Source organism: Melospiza georgiana, chromosome 10, assembly GCF_028018845.1.
Source record: "Melospiza georgiana isolate bMelGeo1 chromosome 10, bMelGeo1.pri, whole genome shotgun sequence".
Lineage (NCBI taxonomy): Eukaryota > Metazoa > Chordata > Aves > Passeriformes > Passerellidae > Melospiza > Melospiza georgiana.
This window is the reverse complement of record NC_080439.1, coordinates 20960580-20980652: the sequence shown is the minus strand read 5'-3', so window position 1 is coordinate 20980652 and position 20073 is coordinate 20960580. Positions and strand designations below refer to the sequence as shown.

Sequence of the window (20073 nt, the reverse complement as noted above, 5' to 3'; positions counted from 1 at the left end):
TTAAAGTATTAGAGCTATTTTTTTCCAGTTTTGTATGTGCTCCATTTGTACTAATGAAACCAGAAGAACAAATAACCAGATCTGAGGACACTGATGATACAGGATTTTGGAAACATGATGTGAACAGATGATGATGAACACCTGGAGATGCCAAAGTTGTGAGATGAAGCAGTGCTGTCAGACCATCGTGGGGCCTGTTGGACTGGCTGGTGTCACTCTGATCTTGTCATTGAGGATTCTGTGCTAGCCAGGATGGCTGCAGCCAACCCTTCAACACAACAAAAAGTGCCTTCTTCTGAAGGACAGCGACAGCCTGAGCAGTTGAGTTCTTGGGGTGTTGCCAGGGTTGAGTTTAGCAGAGCCTGTGCCCCTTCTAATGCTACAGTCTATGCATTTCAACCTCCCCAAGTGTTTAAGGAAGAGCCAAGTAGTACCAATGTGCCAAATGAGTCTGTGAAAGAATAACCATGACTTTAGTGGGATTGTATTGCATTCCCAGTGGGGCAGGGCCTGGGACAGACAGAGCTACCGTTGGGTGTGGACAGAGGACCCTGAATAAAAATTTTTGCACACTGTTCCAAACATTGCTGGCAGGGGATAGAAATCATTTTCAGAGAATTTCAGTATCTCTATAGATAGAATGACATTTTGGGGACTGGTAGCCAAGGTATGACAAAACAAACTTCCAGGTGAGAGTGGCTGGGCAGGGTGGCAGAGGCAGTTTGGGGGGGATGGTGGAAAGGAGCAGGGCTGGGGTCTCACAGCACCTGGGGGTCCTGTGGGGCCTTGTTGGGCAGGTTCAGCTTGTGTTCTGCTCCTGTGTGGCAGTTAAAATCCATGTTGGGTTAATTATCTTAACTGTTCCTCACAGGGATAAATCTCTCTTGCTCTAAGTGTGAGAACAGTTATGGCTTCAAATTTTAAATTCAAGGAAGTGTCTCATGCCAGGTAAGGTAATCCAAGTGCATTTGCCTGGAAAAAAGTTTATTATGAGCCATGGGCACTGTAATCACCCTGTTTTGAGTGTGTCCTGGCTCCCTGGTCAAATGGAGCAGCGAGGAGGCTTGGCTGAGGAAAAAACCTGTTGTACCAGTGGTTCCCTCTTTGTCCATTGCTGGCAATGGACTTGGTGAAACTCCTTGTGCCAGAGTTAAAATGGGAGCTTTTCTTTCTTTCATCTTTTTTTTTTTTAATGGCACAATCTAGATAAATTTAGCTTTTTTAAATAGAAAACAAGAAATCATTAAGTAATTTTAACTTATTAGTTCACTTTTACTGGTGAATGAGAACGGTTTAAAACATATGTTGCAAAATTTGTCCAATTTAGCCTGCTTAGGAGACAATTTCTGAAGATTCAGCCATCCTGATGCACAAAACTTGGCCCAGTCCCAAGTTCCCAAACTGTGTGTGTGTGACCTAGGATGATGTTCAGCTCCAAGGCTGGAAGTGCCAGCATCTGCCTGGCCCCACGCAGCAGCTGTTGTGTGGTGAGGTTTCCATGGGGAGCAGAGGTGGGGCTGGCAGGAGAGGAGAAGGAGAAGGATTTTGTGCTGTGCTTTGTGTCTGGAGGGTCAGGCATCGCTTTTCTGAGGGTGCCTGCAGGGTGAGGAGCTCCAGGGTGTGGGTTTTCCCTGCTGGGAGCAGAGCAGAGTCCTGGGGTGGGTGCAGAGCTGAGAGCTCTGCCGTGGCACTGGGGGCCAGCCAGAGCTGGAGGAGATGATGGGGAGGGATGAGTTGCATCCAAATGTGGGGATTCCTGTGCATCCCTCTTGGGTGCCCACCCAAGATCTGAGTGGGGATCAGGTGTGCACACAATCCCTGGGAAGTGTCATTTGGGCAGCTTGTGGCTGAGGTGCAAGTGTGCAGGGAGTGTGAGATTCCTGGGGTGTTGTTATCATAGAACAAACCGGAGTTCTTAATAAAAATAACCATGGGAATGAGCACTTTGCCCTGCCTTAGGTGTTAATGAGATTAATTGGAGCCTTCCCCCCCGGCTCTCTGTGCAGGGAGATGCAAAGTTTTGGCTACAGCAGATGGGTCCCCTTGTCAGAGGGGCTGGGGAGGGAGCAAAAATGTGATTAAGGGTCTCTCCAGCTGGAATTGAGTCAATAAATCTCTCTGGTCTGTTTTTCCCTCTGTTCCTTATGCTGTTGATGGGAATGGAAGTAGGTGCAAGCTTTCTTTTTATTTTTTTAACTGTCTTCAGATGTTAATGTTGCCTTTTGTGTAATTTAATCCCATTATGTTATTTAATTGTTACTGCAATATTAACTACTGTATTTGTTGACTTTGTTTAATAACTGTTCTTTCAGGGCTAGAAATAAACCTTTAAAAAACCTTTGGGGTTTTTTCTCCCCTTTTCCCTGTCATGAGTTTATGCCTTTGATAACAAGAGTATCTGAAAGGGTTCACGTGTCAGTGTTTTACTGAGATTAACAGAATGTATTTGTAATTAAGCTCCTTATGAATGCTTTAATAATGGTGGATATAATTTTATGCTATACCAGCCTATTTCTTTAAAGTTTTATTACTCATCAGTGTCAGTACCAGCCTTGGGATCCCCACAAGCTTTCCTGGATGGCTGATGGGAGGAGAGCAGCTCCATAACACCCTTTTCACCCACTGTGGAAGAGATCCATGTGAAGGGAGCAGAGCAAGCACCAGCCTGGCCCGTCCCAGCTGCACATTCCCCCTCCTTGGCCAGTGCTGGCGTGGGACCGATGGGCTCAGTGACCTCTGGAGATGTGGTGGTGATTGAGGAGCTGCTCCCCAGAGCTCTGCTTTGTTGTACCATGGGCACCACGCACCATCCTGCGTATCATGGCACAGGATCCATGGGAATGGAGCTGTCCTGCTGGCTGCTGGGAAGGTTTGGGTTTGCTCCGTCGGCGCTGATCGGTGCTGGACCATGGGAGTGAGGGCACCGGGTGCCGACAGCTCTTCGAGGATTTGGGATGAGATCCACGGTGCCTCTTGGCCTCCAAGGCTGCAGAGAGGCACTTCTGTTTTCCACTGGACCTACAGAAAGGCTGTGGGATGTTGGCCTGCCAGTCCAGCCAAGGACAAGGAGGGATTTGCTTTGGGGTTGAGGCCGGGTCAGTTGGCTCCGGATGAAGTTCCTGCCTCAGTTGTGAATGGTGAGGACTTGGCACGTCCTGTGTTCCCTGTGTGCTGCTGGGAAATGGGCTCTTCCCCTTTCTTGCGTGTTGTACAAGCTTTGCTGCCACACTGCCAAAGGGAAATGAAGAAACCACTCATCTCCAGCAGCTGCTTCACCCACACATGAGAATGTTGGTTTGCTCAGAGCCTGTCTCTTCAGGGTTATAATTTGTTGTAGTATCTTTGTCTTCCTATATGATTCACTCTTTGTGCATTTAAACTGGTGTTCTTTAACCCTGCATTTAAGTGATTTGGCATTTAATTTCTGGGGGAAAAGTGGACAGGAGAAGGTGCTTAGTGGAACTCAGGACTGTTGGGATTTTGATACTTGAAGGAGAGTAGAGCTTTGGCTGATTTTGGCTTGCACAGCTGAAAGTTGCAAGTGTTTGGTAAATCCTCCTAAGTCTTGTGTGAATTTGCTCATCCCTTGCATTGAGCCTGAGACTAAACCCAAGAGCAACCCCATTTTTAGAGATCAGCTTATTCAAAATTGGGTTTTTAAAACACAGTTCTTGAAGGCAGTAAATTTGGGGGCAGCAGTTTTTCCCTTTCTGGGCTGCTGTTTGGCTGCAATGAGTTACTGCAGAGCTGAGCAAAACTGTTTGGACTGCACCAGGGTGGGTGAAAAGTGAGGATCCTCGTTAGCAGCGTTTTCATGGTGGTGCCTGAGGAGCATTGTTGGGTTTCAGTGCAGTTCCTGTGGTGGAGCACTGTGCTGCCCATAGATCCCTGCTCCCAGGGATTTGTACAGCTGCATTTTTCCCCCCTTTTTAAATATAACTTGTATTTTGCTCTCAAGATTATTTTAATAAAAACAGCTGTCCTCAGTCATGTGAGAAAACAGCATGCAAATTTGCTGAGCTCAGCCAAACTGGCTGTTGCTCTCCAGATGTGTGGAGGAAGCAGGTTCTCCAAGAGCTCTTTTCCCTGCTGTGAATCCAGCCTAAGGAAGGATTTCTTTTCCTTGAGGGAGGGAAATACCAGCAATGAGAACAATGACTTTGTGACTTCTCAACCTGCAGCCTGTTGGAGGGAGCAGGGCAGCACCAACACAGCTTGTCTTGCTTTTCCCAGCTGGTGTCTGCAGTGGGAATGTCCTCCAGCACATCATCACTTCAAATCACAGAATCATCAAGTCAAATCCATCAAGATTTCAAATCCCTGTTGACCTGAGTGTTAAAACAGCCCTTAGGGACCAGTGGTTGGGGTTTTCTAATGGGATTTTCCCAGTGGGAAGTTAGGAGTTGCTCATTCTCTTTCAGAATGCTCATGCTCATTCTACTTTGGAGCTGTGTTGAGTCAGTGCAGAGGAGGGGAGGCAGTGTCAAGGCATGGATGTGTCTCAATGCACAGGCTCCACGTCCTGGTGTTCCTGGAGGGCTCTGGACAGTGAATCCAGCTTGGTACAAGTGTGGATCAACTCTGGGGACACTGATGGGACTCAGGACAGCTCCTCAGAATGGTCTGGAGGGGAGATGTATCCACACCATGTGCAGGGCTGACCTTCCTCAGGACTGATGTCCTCTGGAATTCCTTGAGGTTTCTAGAGCCAAGGATGGCCCATATTTGTTATTTTTTCCTCTCAGTGAATGCTTATTCTAAGGATTCAGGTCCTTTCACAAAGCACAGTTAACTCTTGGATCCCCTGGAGCCCTTTTCCTGCCTGACCATGAAGGGAAACCTGCCCCAGGTTCCTGGTGCCTTGTCACAGCAGCTGGGAACATGTGGCTGCTCCTGGAAAGGTCTAATCCACCCCCTGCCCAGTGAAACTTCCCTTAAATAACCTCATAACTCTTTTTTCCTGTAGCTGTTGCCTCTTTGAGAGTGCAAACAGCGAGGGAGCCAGGGTGGGTCTGCTCAGCTCTTGTGACTGTTCGGTGTTTTTGGGGAGTGTTTATTTTGCTGAAATCTGCAAGTGCCAGCTTGTTCCTGTCCAGTGGCTAAACTTAAATATCTGCATTTTAAGCCCTGAAAGCATGTTTAGTTTAGAAGGACATTGATGTTCCAGCTACAGAAAAGGGTTTTTTTGGTGGGAATATTGGAATTTTTAGATAGTTTTGTTCCTAGAAGAGCAGCCCTGCAAAGCTGCATGGAGTCTGCTGTCAGCACTAACATAAATGAGGGAATGAGCCCCTGGCCTTGTTTAATCCCATAGTTATCCTTGGAATCAACAGCTCCCAGCTCCTCTCTCCAGCCTGGGTTAAATGTCCCACAACTGTGCCATGGGCAGAATTGCGAGGAATGGGTGGGAAATAGTTTTTAAACCTTGGAATGTTCATTTCCTAAGGCCCAACTCTTACCATGGTTGAGAAGAAGGGGAAATTTATTTCTGGGGGAAGGAAAAGATGTTGGAATTTCTTTCCCATTTTTACCAGTCTGTGTCCTGTGATCTGGTGGTTCTTTTCCAGGGACTGGATTCAGGCTGTGTTGCTGAGTCCTTGGGAGGTTTTGTTGCTAAACAGGAAACTTTACTGGTTTCTCTACTCCTGAGGAACCCAGGAGGAGGGAGGGGAGGTGGAAAGAATTGAGTTGGATTGTGATGTTGGGTATTTTATGGTTGGTTTTGCAGTAGCTTTGACCAGCACTTTGTTGCTGCCAGAGGTCAGTTTTCTTGAGGACAAAATTACTAATTTATGAGACTCCTAAAGAATATTTTATCTTCTGTTATTCAAGCTAAGTCATTTATTCATTTGCGGTGGAAGATGGGTGCTTTTCTTGCCATCTGGAGGGCGAATTTGGGTTAAAAGGGTTTTAAACTGGGAGAAGTTCTGAGGCAGGCTGGCCAAAAGGTTTGTGGGGGACGAGAGGAGGGCTTGGATGGTGGGTGGCTGGCAGCTGCTCCCTCTCCTTGCCCAGACCTCCCATGGTTCCCAAAGCCAGGGCTGTGAGCAGTGATACCTTCCCAAAACCTCTGCAGGGTGGGCACTGGGGCATGGAAAGGAGTGGGGAGGGATGAGAGGAGGAGGGTGGTGCAGGGGGATGTGCTGAGCTGGGGCCTTCACAAGCACCCCCACAATGTCCTGTTTCTTCTCTGCTGCCAAAGACTGTTGAGGGAGAGGCTCCAATGCACTTGAGGCATCTGCTCCTGCTTTTCATGGCTTGGGCTGCTCTGCTGGAGCCACCTTGAACTGTATGAAGAGCCTCATCCCTGCCCCAGTGTGCTTCAAACCTGGGTTTCCTGAAATTTGTTTTCTAAATGACTTGGAGGGAAATAAAATGGCCCAAATCAAAGTTGTTGGCTCTGTGTGTGTGTGACAGGGCAGTGAGAGGAGCTGGGTTACCTGCCAGCACTGCCTGCCCTGTAGGGATGGCAAATGTGGGCTTAGAGTGGTGACACTACTGCTGCAGCTCAGGGAAATGACCCAGAAGATGCATTGTGTGTTGTTTACCATGGAATCCCAGAATGGTTTGGGTTGGAAGGGGCCTTAACCCAATTTCTTTCCACCCCTTCCAGGGGCAGGGACACCTTCCACTATCCCAGGTGCTCCAAGCCCTGTCCAGCCTGGCCTTGGACACTCCCAGGGATGGGGCAGCCACAGGCATTGGAGCCAAGCAGAAAGCAAATGAAGTTTTTTGTTCCTTCTGGAAGAGCTGTCAGCTCTGGGGAGCTGCTGTGGCCTCTCAGGTGTGAATGCCAGGGCTGAGGGCTCAGTGCCTGCTGGAGATAACACCAGGATTTGCTGGGACAAACAGCTTGGTGGCTGCTCCAGCTGCTGTGAGCCCAGCAGCTCCCTGTGGCACTGGCATTGTCCCATGGGGGCCACACGTGTGGGCCTTCCCAGGCCTGTCGGGCTGTGCCACGTTTGCTTTTGCTTGGCTTTATAAAGAGGAGGTGCAGGAGCCTCCTCTGCTCCTTGCCAGACTCTGCCCCCAGCACAGCCTTTGCTATGGATGGCTTGAATGTCTCCATTGCTTTTTTCTTCCTGGCTTTTGGGCTGTGCCAGGTGCTCAGGTGGCTCTCCAAGAGGCTGCTGTCCCCTGGGACACATGGCTGCCTTGCCAGGGAATTTGCTGGCTCCTTCCAGCTATGCATGAGCTGCCTGGAGCTGAGGATGCTGATAGACATCGGCCCCTGGGGTGGTGGCTTTGGCCTGGACGTGGTCCTGACCCTCCTCTTCCTCCTCTCCGCTGTCCACGGCGCCTCTTTGGATGGAGCATCTGCCAACCCAACGGTGTCCCTGCAGGAGTTCCTGCTCCTGGAGTCCAGCCTGGCAGCCACGGGGGCCAAGCTGCTGGCCCAGGGTGTGGGTGCAGGGACGGGCTGGGCTCTCACCCGGCTCTACTGGTCCTGGGAGCTGACACAGCTGCACTTCATCCAGAACCTCATTGCTCCCGAGTGCAGCTCCTCCATCCACACCTCCCTGCCCCACGCTGCCTTCCTGGAGGGCTCCTGCTCCTTCCTGCTCCACCTCATCCTCCTCAAGCTGCGACAGAGCCACGCCCTGTACCGGGTCCCTGCGCTGGCAGCCACTGTCACTTTCCTGACCTACGCAGGTGAGCAGCGCTGGCGTTTCCTGTCCCCAGTCATTTGGAAAAATGCCTCATTTTGGGGGAAAACAGTCCCCTGTTTTTCATCTTCCAGGACTGGAGAGGTAGGGGTTAACAAGGTAATGACTATTAAGGTGTTTGTTTTCTGTTATTTTGGGGAGTGTTCATTTTGGGATGAAGATGGCGCTTTGGGCAATCTGGGCTGCTCTTGTATTAGTGGGGTTCCCATTCCAAGGAGGAATAATGAATCTGACTCCATGTTCTTAGAAGGCTAATTTATTATTTTATAATACTATATTATATTGAAGAATGCTATACTAAACTATACTAGAGAATACAGAAAGGATACTTACAGAAGGCTAAAAGATAATAATGAAAACTCGCGACTCTTTCCAGAGTCCTGACACAGCTTGGCCCCAGTTGGCCAATGAGTGAAAACAACTCACAGCAGAATCCAATGAAACAATCTCCAAACACATTCCAAAGGGGCAAAACACAGGAGAAGCAAATGAGATAAGAATTGTTTTCCTTTTCTCTGAGGCTTCTCAGCTACCCAGGAGAAGAATCCTGGGCAAGGGGATTTTTCAGAAAATGTGATGGTGACAGGCTGCAGGTGAATTTTGGCTCACAGCCGTAGCTCAAGACTGGGATCCTTTCCCTGGAACCTCCTCTCCTGCAATCCTCCAGTCTTTCACTGAGCTTTCCTGCTTCCCTCAAAGCTCAGGGCCACAAGGGTGGGATTTCCCCAGCCTGAGAAGGCAGGCAGGAAGGGTCTCAGCCCTTTGTCAGTGTTCCAGAGGATGCAGTGGGACTGTTGGCCGTGTTTCTCTTCCCACACAGCCGGACCGTACACGGGGGCCTTCTTCAACCCTGCCCTGGCCACAGCCGTCACCTTCCACTGCTCGGGGAGCAGCTTCTGGGCCTACATCCAGGTCTACTGGCTGGGGCCCCTCGCAGGTGAGAACTTCCCAGGGGCAGGAGCTGGCATGGGGACAAGGCAGAAATGCTCAGTGTAACGTGGACTGTTCAGGCAAAGGGCTGAAATTAGAGTTGCCAGTGGCAAGTGTCACTTTTCACCCAGCCTCGTTGACTCTGGGGTTATCCCTTTGCTATTCAATTTTTAAAATCCAACTTCTGCGTGGTACAAGGGCGGGAATCTCCTGAAGCCCAAGTCTGGGTGAGGTTTAGCAAAGGTGTTTTAGGGCAGTGCCAGGCTGAGCTGTGCTTTGAGGCTGTCCCCAGCTCCAGCATGGTCATGGGGAGCTGGATGGGTGCTGAGAGTGGAGCCGGGTTCAGGTTGGGCTCTGCTCCCAGATGGACAAGAGGAAATGGCCTCAAGCTGCCCCAGGGGAAGTTTAGGTTGAGTATTGAGAAAATTTCTTCCCTGAAGGGTGGTCAGGCACTGGCACCCTGCTGAAGGCAGTGGTGCAGACACTATCCTTGCAGAGATTCAAAAGCCTGGATGTGGCACTGGGGTCATGACCAACTGAGGGAATGGTTGGGCTTGATGGGCTCAGAGGACTTTTCCAACCTTAATGATTCTCTGCCAGAAAACCGGGGTGGTTTGTGGGTCGAAACAAGCATTGTTTGTTATGTTAAGGACAGAGTGGTAAATTCTCCTTAAAGCAGAACAGCGAGGGTCCCTCAGCTCTCGGTGGGGACTTCAGTGGTGCTCAGCTGCCTTTTGGCCATGGTGAAGATTGTGACAAGGACCCAAAGCCGCTGCTGAGCTGTGGGGAGGGTGGAGATGCTCCCCACAGTGCCTGGAAGGGGTCTGTGCTCTCATTGCAGGGATGCTCGCTGCTCTCCTGCTGTTCCAGGGCAACATCCCACGCCTCTTCCAGAGAAACCTCCTCTACAGCCAGAAAAGCAAATACAAGGTGCCCAAGGCAAAGGTGACAGTGCAGGCGGAGGGTGACAAACCACAGAAGAAGAGGAAAGGAGGGAAGAGCAACGCGGAGCCCCGTGCCTGAGCCCCTCCTGGCCCTTTTCCTGGGAAAGGTTTTCCCGATGTGGAGGATTTTGCAGCTCGTTCGGTCCTTAAAGCACCACAAAGGAATCCTGCAGGATGCCCCTGAGCTCCTTTGGGAATTGCTTTGAAAGCCTCCCTGGAGAGCCCGAAATGTTTCAAGCTCGCTCTGCTGGCTCAGAAGGAAAACACGGAACACTTTTGCATCAATTGCTGGTTGTCTTGTTCTGCCAGGAATCTTACAGAGAGCTGGGACCGTTCCATGGGCAGGCTTGAGCAACCCGGCTTACTGCACCGTGCAGGGCCTGCAATAACCCCAGTGGGTCTCTTGCGGCCCTAAAAACAAAGTATAAGCCAGTAACTACCTTGCACACTTGGGATGGGGAGGAAACAGGCTCTGATCTTTTGAGTTATTAATGGATACTGGTTAAAAATTGGTGGGGTTTGAGTCAAACTTGGCCTGAAGTCCTTGAGTTGCACAGGCTGAACCTGGCAAGTCTTGGAAAGGAATAAAAAATGCTCCCAAGGCAAGAGAGTTCACTGGCCACGGGAGAACCTGCTCCTCTGGGGATGTGCTTGGCTTGGGTTTTGGTGCTGTAAAGCATCAAGAAATGGTGTGCAAAGGAAAAAAAACAAACCAGAAGAGACCCAGGCAGCTGCTGTGCATCCCCGTGCTCTGCTCCATCTCTAGGTGAAATATTCCTAACTATAAAATTACAGTTTGTGGGGGAAAAAATTGCTGTGGTTGGCATTTGGGTGAGTGGTGTCATTCCTGGGAGACATCCCTGAAAATGGGAGTCACTGTGATGCCCAAACCACCTCTGCCCTGCCTGCTGCCTGCTCTGGAAAGGGGGAAACACCTGCTGGAAATGGGGATCCCTCCGGGCTGTGCTGGGGCCAGGGCACCCCATGGGAGCTGCACCCTGGGTGACAGCACAGGGACATTGGGATGCTCTGGCTGGCCCAGTATCTCTGCCCTGATCAGAGCTCCTGACAGGAATCACCTGCTCCCATTTCCTGAGGTGCAAACAGGGAATAAGCAAGTGGCACCCACTGAAAACCTGGAGTGGAGGTGTCAGATGCAGGTTTGGTACCCAGTGTCCAGCCCTGCTCCTCCCACCCCTCTGCTGTGCCCATGGGGAGACATCCCCAGGGTGCTGCTGGGCCTCTGGGCTGCCCATCCCAGGTGATTTCCTCTGGGATTGCCCTCTGGAGGTACCTGCAGGAACCCCAGACCTCTGACACCACATCCCAACAGGAGAAATGAGGGAAGGGACCAACACAGCCATGCACAGATGTGCCCCAGAGGTGAAACTTCACGGAGCAAAATCCCCAAACTGTGCCCTCTCCTTGTGCCATCTCCATCCAGTGCCTGGCTGGATGCTTGGCACTGCCCCAGGAAGGGCTCTGGGAGCACAGTCTGGCTTTTTTTCCTGGTTAAACTGAGCAGGAGACCTTTGGGTGGAAGCTGAAACCTTTTAGACTCTTTGTACCTGCCCCAGGGACACCCTGGGATGCTCAGATCCCCCTGGGCAATTTTTTCAGAACTTTTTTTTTTTTTTTTGGCTTTGTTTTTTGGTTTTTCCCCCCCACTTTTCAGGACATATTAGGACACACTCAAATGTTTGGGATGTGCTTCTGGGGCTTTTGGGGAGGTCATCTACTGAGCAGACTGATGTAATTAAGAGGAATTTAAGGAGTGACAGTGACTGTTGTTATCTTTAATTAAGAAGCTGCTTTTCCAGCATGGTAATACCAACGGAGCAGGGACGAGGTGCAGCTGCACAGACAGACAGACTCATTCCCATGCTGTAAATCAAACCTTTTGGGATTTTTTGGGAGAGTCAATCCTGCTGGGATTTTTTTGAGAGAATAAATCCTGCTGGGATTTTTTGGGAGAGTCAGTCTCACTGGGATCTTTTGCCCACAGCTCTGATTTACAGCTTGGCCCTGTTCTGTCGCACCCCACTGCGGGGCTGATGATTTGGGCTGCCCTCCTGGACCTGCTCCTCGCTGCTGGAGCTGGTGCTGTCCTGAGGCTCCAGCTGCTGTCTGAGGGGATTTCCCTGTGGAAAAGTCCTGTCCATCCCCCGAGACCCCCTCTGCGGCCTGTCCGGAGCTTGTGCCCAGCAGCGGGGCACGGACAGAGGGCGCGGGCAGGGCAGCCCCGGCCTGAGGGCCGAGCCCCGGCGTCCTCAGGAAATTGAGAAGGATGCCCGAGGGCCGAGCCTCGCTGTCCGGAGCAGATGGGGAAGGACGCCCCAGGATCCAGCAGGGCTCAGTTTCGGGCGGGCTCCGGCCGCTGCGGAGGATGGAGCTGGGGAGGCAGCGGGCCGGGGGCTCTCAGTTTCGGGTGGGCTCCGGCCGGTGAGGCAGCGGGCCGGGGGCTCTCGGGGGCCGGCGGCGGGGGGAACTGCTTCTTGTAGAGCAGGCTGCTGTACTGCAGCTCCGGCGTGACCAGCCGCCGGCAGGTCCGCTCCAGCTCCCGAGGCAAGCCCTGCTTGAGGTTATAGCCCAGGATCCGCGCCCCGCCGTGCTGCAGCGGCCGCAGGGAGCTGTCCTTGATGTCCTTGGGGCCCACGCTGCCCGTGCCCTGCAGGCAGGCCCGGGCCAGCTCCGCCTGCCGCTGCCGCAGCGCCCTCACCTCCCGCCGCAGCCGCTCCCGGCCGATGAGGCGGTCGAGCCTTTCCCAGAAGGTCCTGTTAAAGTGCGTGTAGATCTCCCAGTCCAGCCTGTTCCAGGCTTTCAGCTTCTCCACGACGGAGTCCGGGAGCGGGGACTTGGTGCTGCTGTCCCTGCTGTTGAGCGGGAAGGAGACTACGCTGTCCAGGTCCCAGCACAGCATCTCCTTCAGCAGCACCATGGACTCGTCAAAGTACTCGGAGATGAGCAGGAAGTCGAAGGACGCCTCGATGGCCTTCAGCATGAGCTGCACCCGCTCGGGGGACGCGTCCCCGTCGGGGTTGAAGCCGAAGTCGAAGGTCATGAGGTTCCTGGCGTAGTGGCGGTCGCCGCTGGCGGGGTCGTAGTAGTGCCAGGGCTGGCTGAGGAACTCCTCCAGGCTGCGGACGCGCGAGAAGGCCGAGGCGCCCTTGTAGTACACGAAGGAGGACTCCATCAGCTGCACGGGGTTCCTCAGGATGGAGAAGTAGATGGCGGAGTTGGGCACCACTTTCTGCACCTGCAGAGGAGGAGAAGGAGGGTTTGAAGGTGGGGCAGGGAGAGGGGACCCGCTCGCCCACAGTGCTGGTGAGCAGAGGCACCTGCTGGGGCTGGAGGTGGGGGATGCTGGGGAGGATTTCAGGGTGCAGCTCATCAAAAGAGCTGTGGGGATGTAGGGGATAGAATATAAGGAAATAAAGATAGTGTGGAAAGTAATCTTACCCCTAAGGAGTTGCAGCTGGGCCAGCTATCAAGGATTAGGAACAGGCCTGGCTTTAACAGGCCACAGCTGCAAGCAATGAGAAGAAGAGTGCTATAAAAGAGTGGGGTGGCTGGGTGAGAAGGGAACTGGAGTCAGTGGCTGCTTTGTGGAGAAGAAAGAGTGAGTGCTTGGAGGAGCAGCCCATGAGAAATACCAAGAAGGTATGAAACTTTTGAGATAAGGTGACAACAGTATGGAACCCCTGCCATAAGATGACAACATGGAGAGCTCCAGAAGAGTCACACGGGGAGAGCAGTGAGCAAAGCTCCCCACAGTGGGCTGCCACAGCTGTGTGGCCGGGCTGGGATGGAGATACTAGCCATCTCCTTCCCTTTGCCCATGTCCACCTGTCCTCAGGTGGCACCAGAGGGGTGAATGCTGGGCATGGCTGACCTGAGCTGATGCACTCTGGTTGTTCTCTTGCAGCTGGTCCCCTCTGGGCCTGTCCAGGGAGCAGGACATGTCCCAGGGCCCACCAGACAAGAAAGAGATGAGAGCTGCTGGCTGCTGCAAATGCTGTCTCCCACTTTGCCATGGCTGACAGCACCGGGCTTCAGCAAACCTGCTCACAGAATCTCTTGGGAGGTGCCAACAACATACCAGGTAACCGTGGGCCATCCTAACTCTCTTTAGCTCATCCCTGCAGAGTTTATGTGCTCGACAGGTGCCTCTCCTTGTGCCCCCTGAGCCCCTGTCCCCGTTCCCTGCCCGTGCCCCCAGGGTGGCAGCGTTGCCCGTACCTCTGGCTGCAGGAAGCGCATGTGGTGGCAGAGGATGTTGAAGCGCCGGGGGCTCAGAGGGGAGAAGCCCTGCACGAACTTGGCCAGGAAGTGGTGGGGGTAGTAGAGCTGGAAGCCCCCGCCCTTGGGGAAGGCGAAGGTGAGGTTGTGTGTCTCCCCAAAGCGGAACAGGATGTTCATGACCGTGCTGCTGGCGCTCTTGTGGACCTTCAGGAAAACAATGTCAGTCTTGGGCTTGCACGTCTTCCCTTGAGAGGTGACTCCTCTGGCCTGCCGGACTTCTCCAGCTGTTACCTCCTGGATCTTAAAGGCTTCTGTCCAGCCTGGGAGAAATCCTGTCTGCAGGGCTGTTTTGTAAGAATCCTCTGCCTGCAGAGGTTGAGCTGAGTTTGGGATGGGCTGTGTAAATGAGGTGCCCCACTCAGGGTGAAGAGAAGTCACAGCTTGAGGCTGAGTCTGGCTCTGTACCTCCACCTGCACCATTCCAGGTGGGGACATTCCCCTCTGCTCCTCTGTGCTCAGCCTGTTTGCAAAGATGATGAACTTGCTGGTGACAGCTTCTGCCAAATCTGCAGTGACCCTCCCGGGAGGGCCTGGAGAAGGACGTTCTCTGGCTGCATTTTCCAGGCCAGGAAGCTGGGGTTTCAGCTCTGTGGGTGACAGATGGGCTCTCACCTTCTCACTGCTCTCCCCAGGCTGCTGCATCCAGCTCTCCTCCTGGCTGCTGCCCGGAGGGGTCTCCTGTCTGGGGTACAGGTGCATCCTGAAAACATCCTCGGTCGAGGCAGGGGCTGGCTCAGTTTCCCCTTGCCCCTGAGGGGAGTCATCCTCCCACAGCAGGTCAGGGCTGAGCAGGGCAGAGCTGAGCTCATGGCCCGTGGTCTGCGGCAGGTCCCGCTCCAGCTCACACTGGCAGCTCCTGTGGTGGGGAGGACACAATGCTCAGCTGCAGGAGGTGGGAGGACAATGCAGAGGCAGCTTCTCTGCAGCCCAATGAACCTCCTGACTCCCTAAAGTCACCCCAAAACACATTCCCTCCTTTTCGTGGGGTGGGTGCCCTTGCGGATGGGCTTCACTGCTGCCCTCAGGGGTGGGGCGTGGGGGTGCAAGAACTTCGGGCTTGATCATCTTGGAGGTCCTTTACAACCTTAATGATTCCATGAAGAGGAGAAGGACAGGCCAGCAGCGATGTGGCAGTGTCTCTGTCTTGCTGGAGCATGACAGGACAGTGGAAGGGGCACACACAGCAGGAGAAGGCAAGGAGAGAGAAGAGCTGGTGGTCTGGAGAAGCTGGAGGAACGATTGCAGATAACCCCAGACTGGGAGGGCTGGGCTTAAGGGCTGTAGGGTTTTGTGGTGAGCCAGGACAAAGCCCAGAGCAGCCTTGTCTGACCCAGGGTGGGCTCAGCTCTGGCCAGGGCACAGGGGTGAGCTGTGAGACCCTCAGAGGGCCCTCTCTCACCTGGATTTTCCTCCCTGTCTAAGGAGGACCCTGCTGGGTGTTTTTCAGGAGGGCAGTTCTGAGCCCACCTCAGTGGCCAGCAGAAGGCTGGAGAAGGAGGTGCAGGTGCATAATTGTGCTCAGGACCTACCCAAGAGGCTGCAGCTTCTCCACAACCTGAAGTGTGACCAGGAGGAGGACGAGGAGGCTGAAGGAGATCCAGAGCCGACCTGCTTGGCACCTGTAGATTGCACTCAGCTTCCTGCAAGGAAACAGACATTTGAGCCCATTTGTGGGGAGGAAATGCCAAGACCAGGCAGGAGAGGTGCCTCGAGGCTTTTTTATTTTTATCTTTATTTAAGGTAGGTCCCGTTTTCAGGGGCGGAAATGATGCAGAGGCAGCGATAACTGGGGAACCTCCAAGGCTGTGCCCCAGCAGTGCAGCCTCATGGAAATTTCCAGATGGGCCACAGGCATTGTGCTGAAAAGCAAACAGTGATAACCACTGAGTCCCTTGGCTGCTCAGGGACGCCTTCCTGGAGCAGCCTGGGCTCCCCCCAGGCAGCAGGAACAGGGCACTGCCTCTGTGCTCCCTGCCCTGCCTGCCCAAGAAGGATCAGGATCTTGTCTTTATCAACAGGGACAATAAAACTCTTTTTTCCCTGCTCTCCCCACTCTCTGCTGTTGGACTGCCATCTGCACAGGCTCCAGCTGTTGCTGCAGATGTGGTGCCACCATGAGGGCCCCAGCAGTGCCTGGATTTTGGTCTGATTTTAGCCATGTCTACAACAGCAGTGTCATTTCTTCAGGCCATCAGAATTGTGCTGTTGTGTATGGTGACATTAAAGCCATGGAAATGCTGCCACAGGGCTCCTTCTCTTTGTGAGGCTTGCTGCAAACCCTGGTGGAGCTTGATTGTAGCTTTAATCTTCAGTGGAAGAATTGAGGGGCTGAATTTCCTGGAAAAAAAGGATTTATTTGTATTTTCCTCTTCACAGAAAGGTTGTCCAGTCCCAGGAGATGTGACACTTGGAATCATGGGTTAGTGGTGGCCTTGGCAGCGTTGGGGGAAAGATTGGACTCGATGATCTTTGAGGGCTTTTGCAACCTGAATGATGCCATTATTCTGCTGGGTTTTCCCCTGGGAGCTCATTGTGGCACAACAGGAGATGATTTGTCCTGAGGATCTGGTTAAACCCTCTGGGATTGGGCTCTGATGTGGGGGAAGTCCAGCCAGTCAGCCTCAGGTGGCTGCTCTCCCCTCTCAGGGAGGGAGAATCACAGGCAGCAGGGATCTAAATGGGAGGAATTAATGACAGCAGAAATGTGGGCAGAGCCTGCTTGGAAGCCACATTTCAGCCAACCTGGGTTTGTTGGCATTTCTGCCTTCCTGCAGTGGTCAGCTTTGGACCAGGACAGTGGGACTGCACAGAGCTGCTTGTCCTCACCTCCGTGGTGCATTACCTCCTGCTCTGGGCAGTGCTGTGACATTGGGAGCAGAGTTCTCTTGGTGAGGCAGCAGTGACACAAACTTGGGCTGTCCAAAGGGGTCACGTGCATCCCAGGGTACAGGTCAGAAATTCAGGTTTGCTACTCAGAATGGCTTTGTTCCAGGAAAATCATCAGCTGTCAGGATTAAGTAGTGGCTTGATAATGGCAGCACTGCTTGCAGTGGTTGGATACTCATGGACACAGTTCTGCCCTGCTCCCAAAAATGCCCCTTCACTGAGCTGAAAGTCCCAGCTGCTCCCAGGAGGATTTCAGTGTCTGAAGTACTCTGGGCTGAAAAGGCTGGGAGCTTTTAGGCCATGGCAGTGGTGCTGAGGATTCAGAAGGTGTCATCACTGCATGGGATTGATTACTGCCCATCACAGCATCCCCAATCCCCACAGCAACCTGGAGGTATCCATGCTCTTTGCCACTCCAGGAGCAGGCTGCCAAGCTCAGACGAGACAGGAGGTGGCACATGCACGTGTGGGTCACTGCCTGGCCATGCCAGTGGCACAAGGAGACCCTTGTGAGGTCAGAGATAAGCAGATGTGACAAATAACAGAGCAGGAAAATGCTTAAACAGAGCTTAAAATGCCAAGAGGTGTTAAAGAGGGAGGGTTGAAGCAGAGACCAGGGCTGGTGTGAGGAAAGGTTTGTTGAAATAACTCCATGTGGAAGATCAGAGACCACAGAGGGAGGAGATGCTCCACAATGAAGTGATGGTTGGAGACTCGATCCACCTTTCCCATCACTCCAGGCAAGGCTGATCATCATGTTGTCTGGCTGATCATGGTAAGACAAGCAGCAATGAGGGAATGAAGAGCTGCACCACTGTGATATTTAGTGATACACACAAACTCTCAGCAGAACCTGCAGGAGCACCCAGTAATGCAGGCAGAACAATGGAACACTTTCCCCCAGACAGGGCTGGGAGCAGCACCCTCTGCCACTCCCTTATCTGTATCTGGTGCAGGTATAACCCTGGCCTTGCTTCCACAGAGGTCCTAAACTTTCAACCTGTGAGAATCTGTGAAAGATCGAGGTCCTTTGGCTCTTTTTTGGTGGCTGGTGTGTTGGTGGAACACCCAGCTGAGAACACACAACACGTGCTGGGCTGACATGTGTTGGGGTGGCCAGGCTGGCACAAAACCACAGCCTTTCCTTCCTCCTCTGGGCTGGCTCTGTGAGATACAGGGACATCAAGGAGGGTGTGCTGAGAAAGTGGCAGTGCTCAAATTGCCAAGAAGTTGCACTGAAGGCAGCAAAACACCCATTAAATGGCACATGGTGCATGAGCAGCCCTTGTCTTGGAGGCTGGAGCAGGTTGGTAAGAAGTACCTGAACAGCAAACCTTCAAAAGGCTCAGCTGCCCTCTGTGCTGCACAGCTCTCCATTTACACTCTGGGATGGGATCAGGGATGTGGGGCAGAGTTAAACACCTGAGACCAGAGCACCAGGAAGGGCTCCAGGCTGCACTTGGAGCCCTGCAGGGCAGATTGGGCTGCAAGAGCCCAGCTCCTGCAGAGTCTTTGGAGATGCCTCCATCTGTGGGCAGGCTACGGCTGAAGAGCCCGCTCAGACCAGAGCCTGGGTGCTGTCACCTCCAGAAGTGACAAGCAGAGTGCAGAGCTGGATGCAGCACCCCAAAGAGCCCCCTCAGACCAGAGCCTGGGTGCTGTCACCTCCAGGAGTGACAAGCAGAGTGCAGAGCTGGATGCAACACCCCAAAGATGCCTTTGGCTGCAAGGTCCCAGTGGAAGAGCCAGAGCAGCTGGATCTCCCCATGCTGGCTCAAGGAATTGAATCTAAACCTGAACTGATGGTGAAATCTTTGTAAAGGATGCTGCTCCAGCTGTCTCAGTGCCAGACCCAGCAGGACAGAGGGTGCCACTTGTTCTCAGCAGGGCTGCAGATTTCCCCTCTGTTATTCTCCCCCCTTCTCCAAGCAAATCTTCCCTCCAACCCTGTCCCTTTCCCTGTCCAACCCAGAGACAAAAGCTCCAGCCAGGATGGGGCTGGCTGGAAGCTTCAGGGCCCTCAGGGTCTCAGCAAGCTGCAGGAGGTGCTGAGGCTGAGCTCACCAGGCAGGTGAGTGGCAGAAAAAGATTTTACTGTTTTGCTGTGCCCAGATATTCTCCAGGCAGTGAGCAAAGTTGCACAAGGAATTAATGTACACAGTATGTACACCAGCCACAGCCTGCTCCCTCTGACCAGTTACCGGAGCCAGTTTTTTGGCAGTAAATGAGAAATTGGGCAGAATGGTCAGCAGGATGCTCAGGTGGCACAGCAAGGGCACAATGGCACTGTCTGCATCAGTGCCCACCCTGCACTTGACAGCTGGGTTGGGAATAACCCTGAGCCCTCTCACCCTGCAGCTCTCCCCCAGCCAAAGGACTCTGCTGCAGAGTCAAGCCTTGCCCTTCCCTCATCCCTCCTGTCCAAACCAGAGCCTGTGCGAGGGAGCACCTCACCCTAGGGGCTGCCATGTGAAAAACTTGCCCAGAGACACCTTTCTGCTCCACATCTACTCCTCTGGTGATCCCTCACCTGGGATGCTGCAGGAGGGACCAGCATCACAGTGCCCTGCTAAGGTCTGTGCCATTCTCCTTTCTTTGTGGCAACAGCCTCACAAAAGATGCTGTTTTCCAGCTGCCTTTGGAGCATCACCAGAAGGGAAAATCCCCATCACCCCGGACTGCCCTGCAGTGATGAGGAGCAGAAACATCTCCCTGCCCATTCCATCACCACTTAAACTGTTTCCCAACACGAAAGGATCTGCAAGGACATCAGGACATCACCTCCAGGTAGGACAGAAAGAGAATTTTACTTAGGGAAATAGTATTTTACCTAAATAAATACATAAAAATCTTCCACTTACGTGATCAAATACCTCTTGAATTTCAGCATGGTGAGCTGGAGCCCTGGCTGGGAGCGGGTGGTTATCACCCGCCCGGGAGACTGGAAAGCAAACACCTGGAGCCTGCCTTGTGTGCTGTGGCCAGAGGCTCCTCCCCAGGGGGGGCACTGGGACACAGATCCTGTCAGACCTTCCCACCCGTGCCCTGTGCCTGCCCCAGGGAGTGCCCAGCCTCTGGCAGGGTGAGTGGCACCTTCACCCCTGCCACATCACACACAGCGTTGGGCGCGCTGTCCGCCCAGGCCAGTGTCCCTGCCTCACTCCTTGGTTTCACCCATGGCTGCTGGTGTTCCACTCTGACCCTCTCTTTTCCTTTCTCATGTCCTGATTTTGCTTCTTGACAAAGCTGAGGGCGGAGCTGGTTGTGACTGCTGAGCTCTTGGCAATCCTGATGTCTCCAGGTCGGTGCTGCTGAGGCTCTGTGGTGGCTGGGTCACCCCTGCG

General features: G+C 53.0%; 2 protein-coding genes across 2 annotated transcripts; one reads left to right on the top strand and one right to left on the bottom strand.

Moving 5' to 3' along the window:
• Window positions 1-6722: 6722 nt before the first annotated feature.
• On the top strand, window positions 6723-9620 carry LOC131087767 (aquaporin-12-like). Its single transcript, XM_058031640.1, is given in 5 exon segments — window positions 6723-6776; window positions 6779-6889; window positions 6891-7653; window positions 8488-8604; window positions 9439-9620. Coding segments are annotated over 5 exon segments (1227 nt in total).
• Window positions 9621-11894: 2274 nt separating this feature from the next.
• LOC131087284 (galactose-3-O-sulfotransferase 2-like) lies at window positions 11895-19619 on the bottom strand. Its single transcript, XM_058030788.1, has 6 exons — window positions 19591-19619; window positions 15373-15483; window positions 14535-14699; window positions 14249-14360; window positions 13781-14149; window positions 11895-12797 (listed from the first exon to the last, which is right to left on the bottom strand). Exons 1-6 carry the CDS (start codon window positions 19617-19619, stop codon window positions 11895-11897), a joined length of 1689 nt encoding a protein of 562 aa, XP_057886771.1.
• Window positions 19620-20073: the final 454 nt, after the last annotated feature.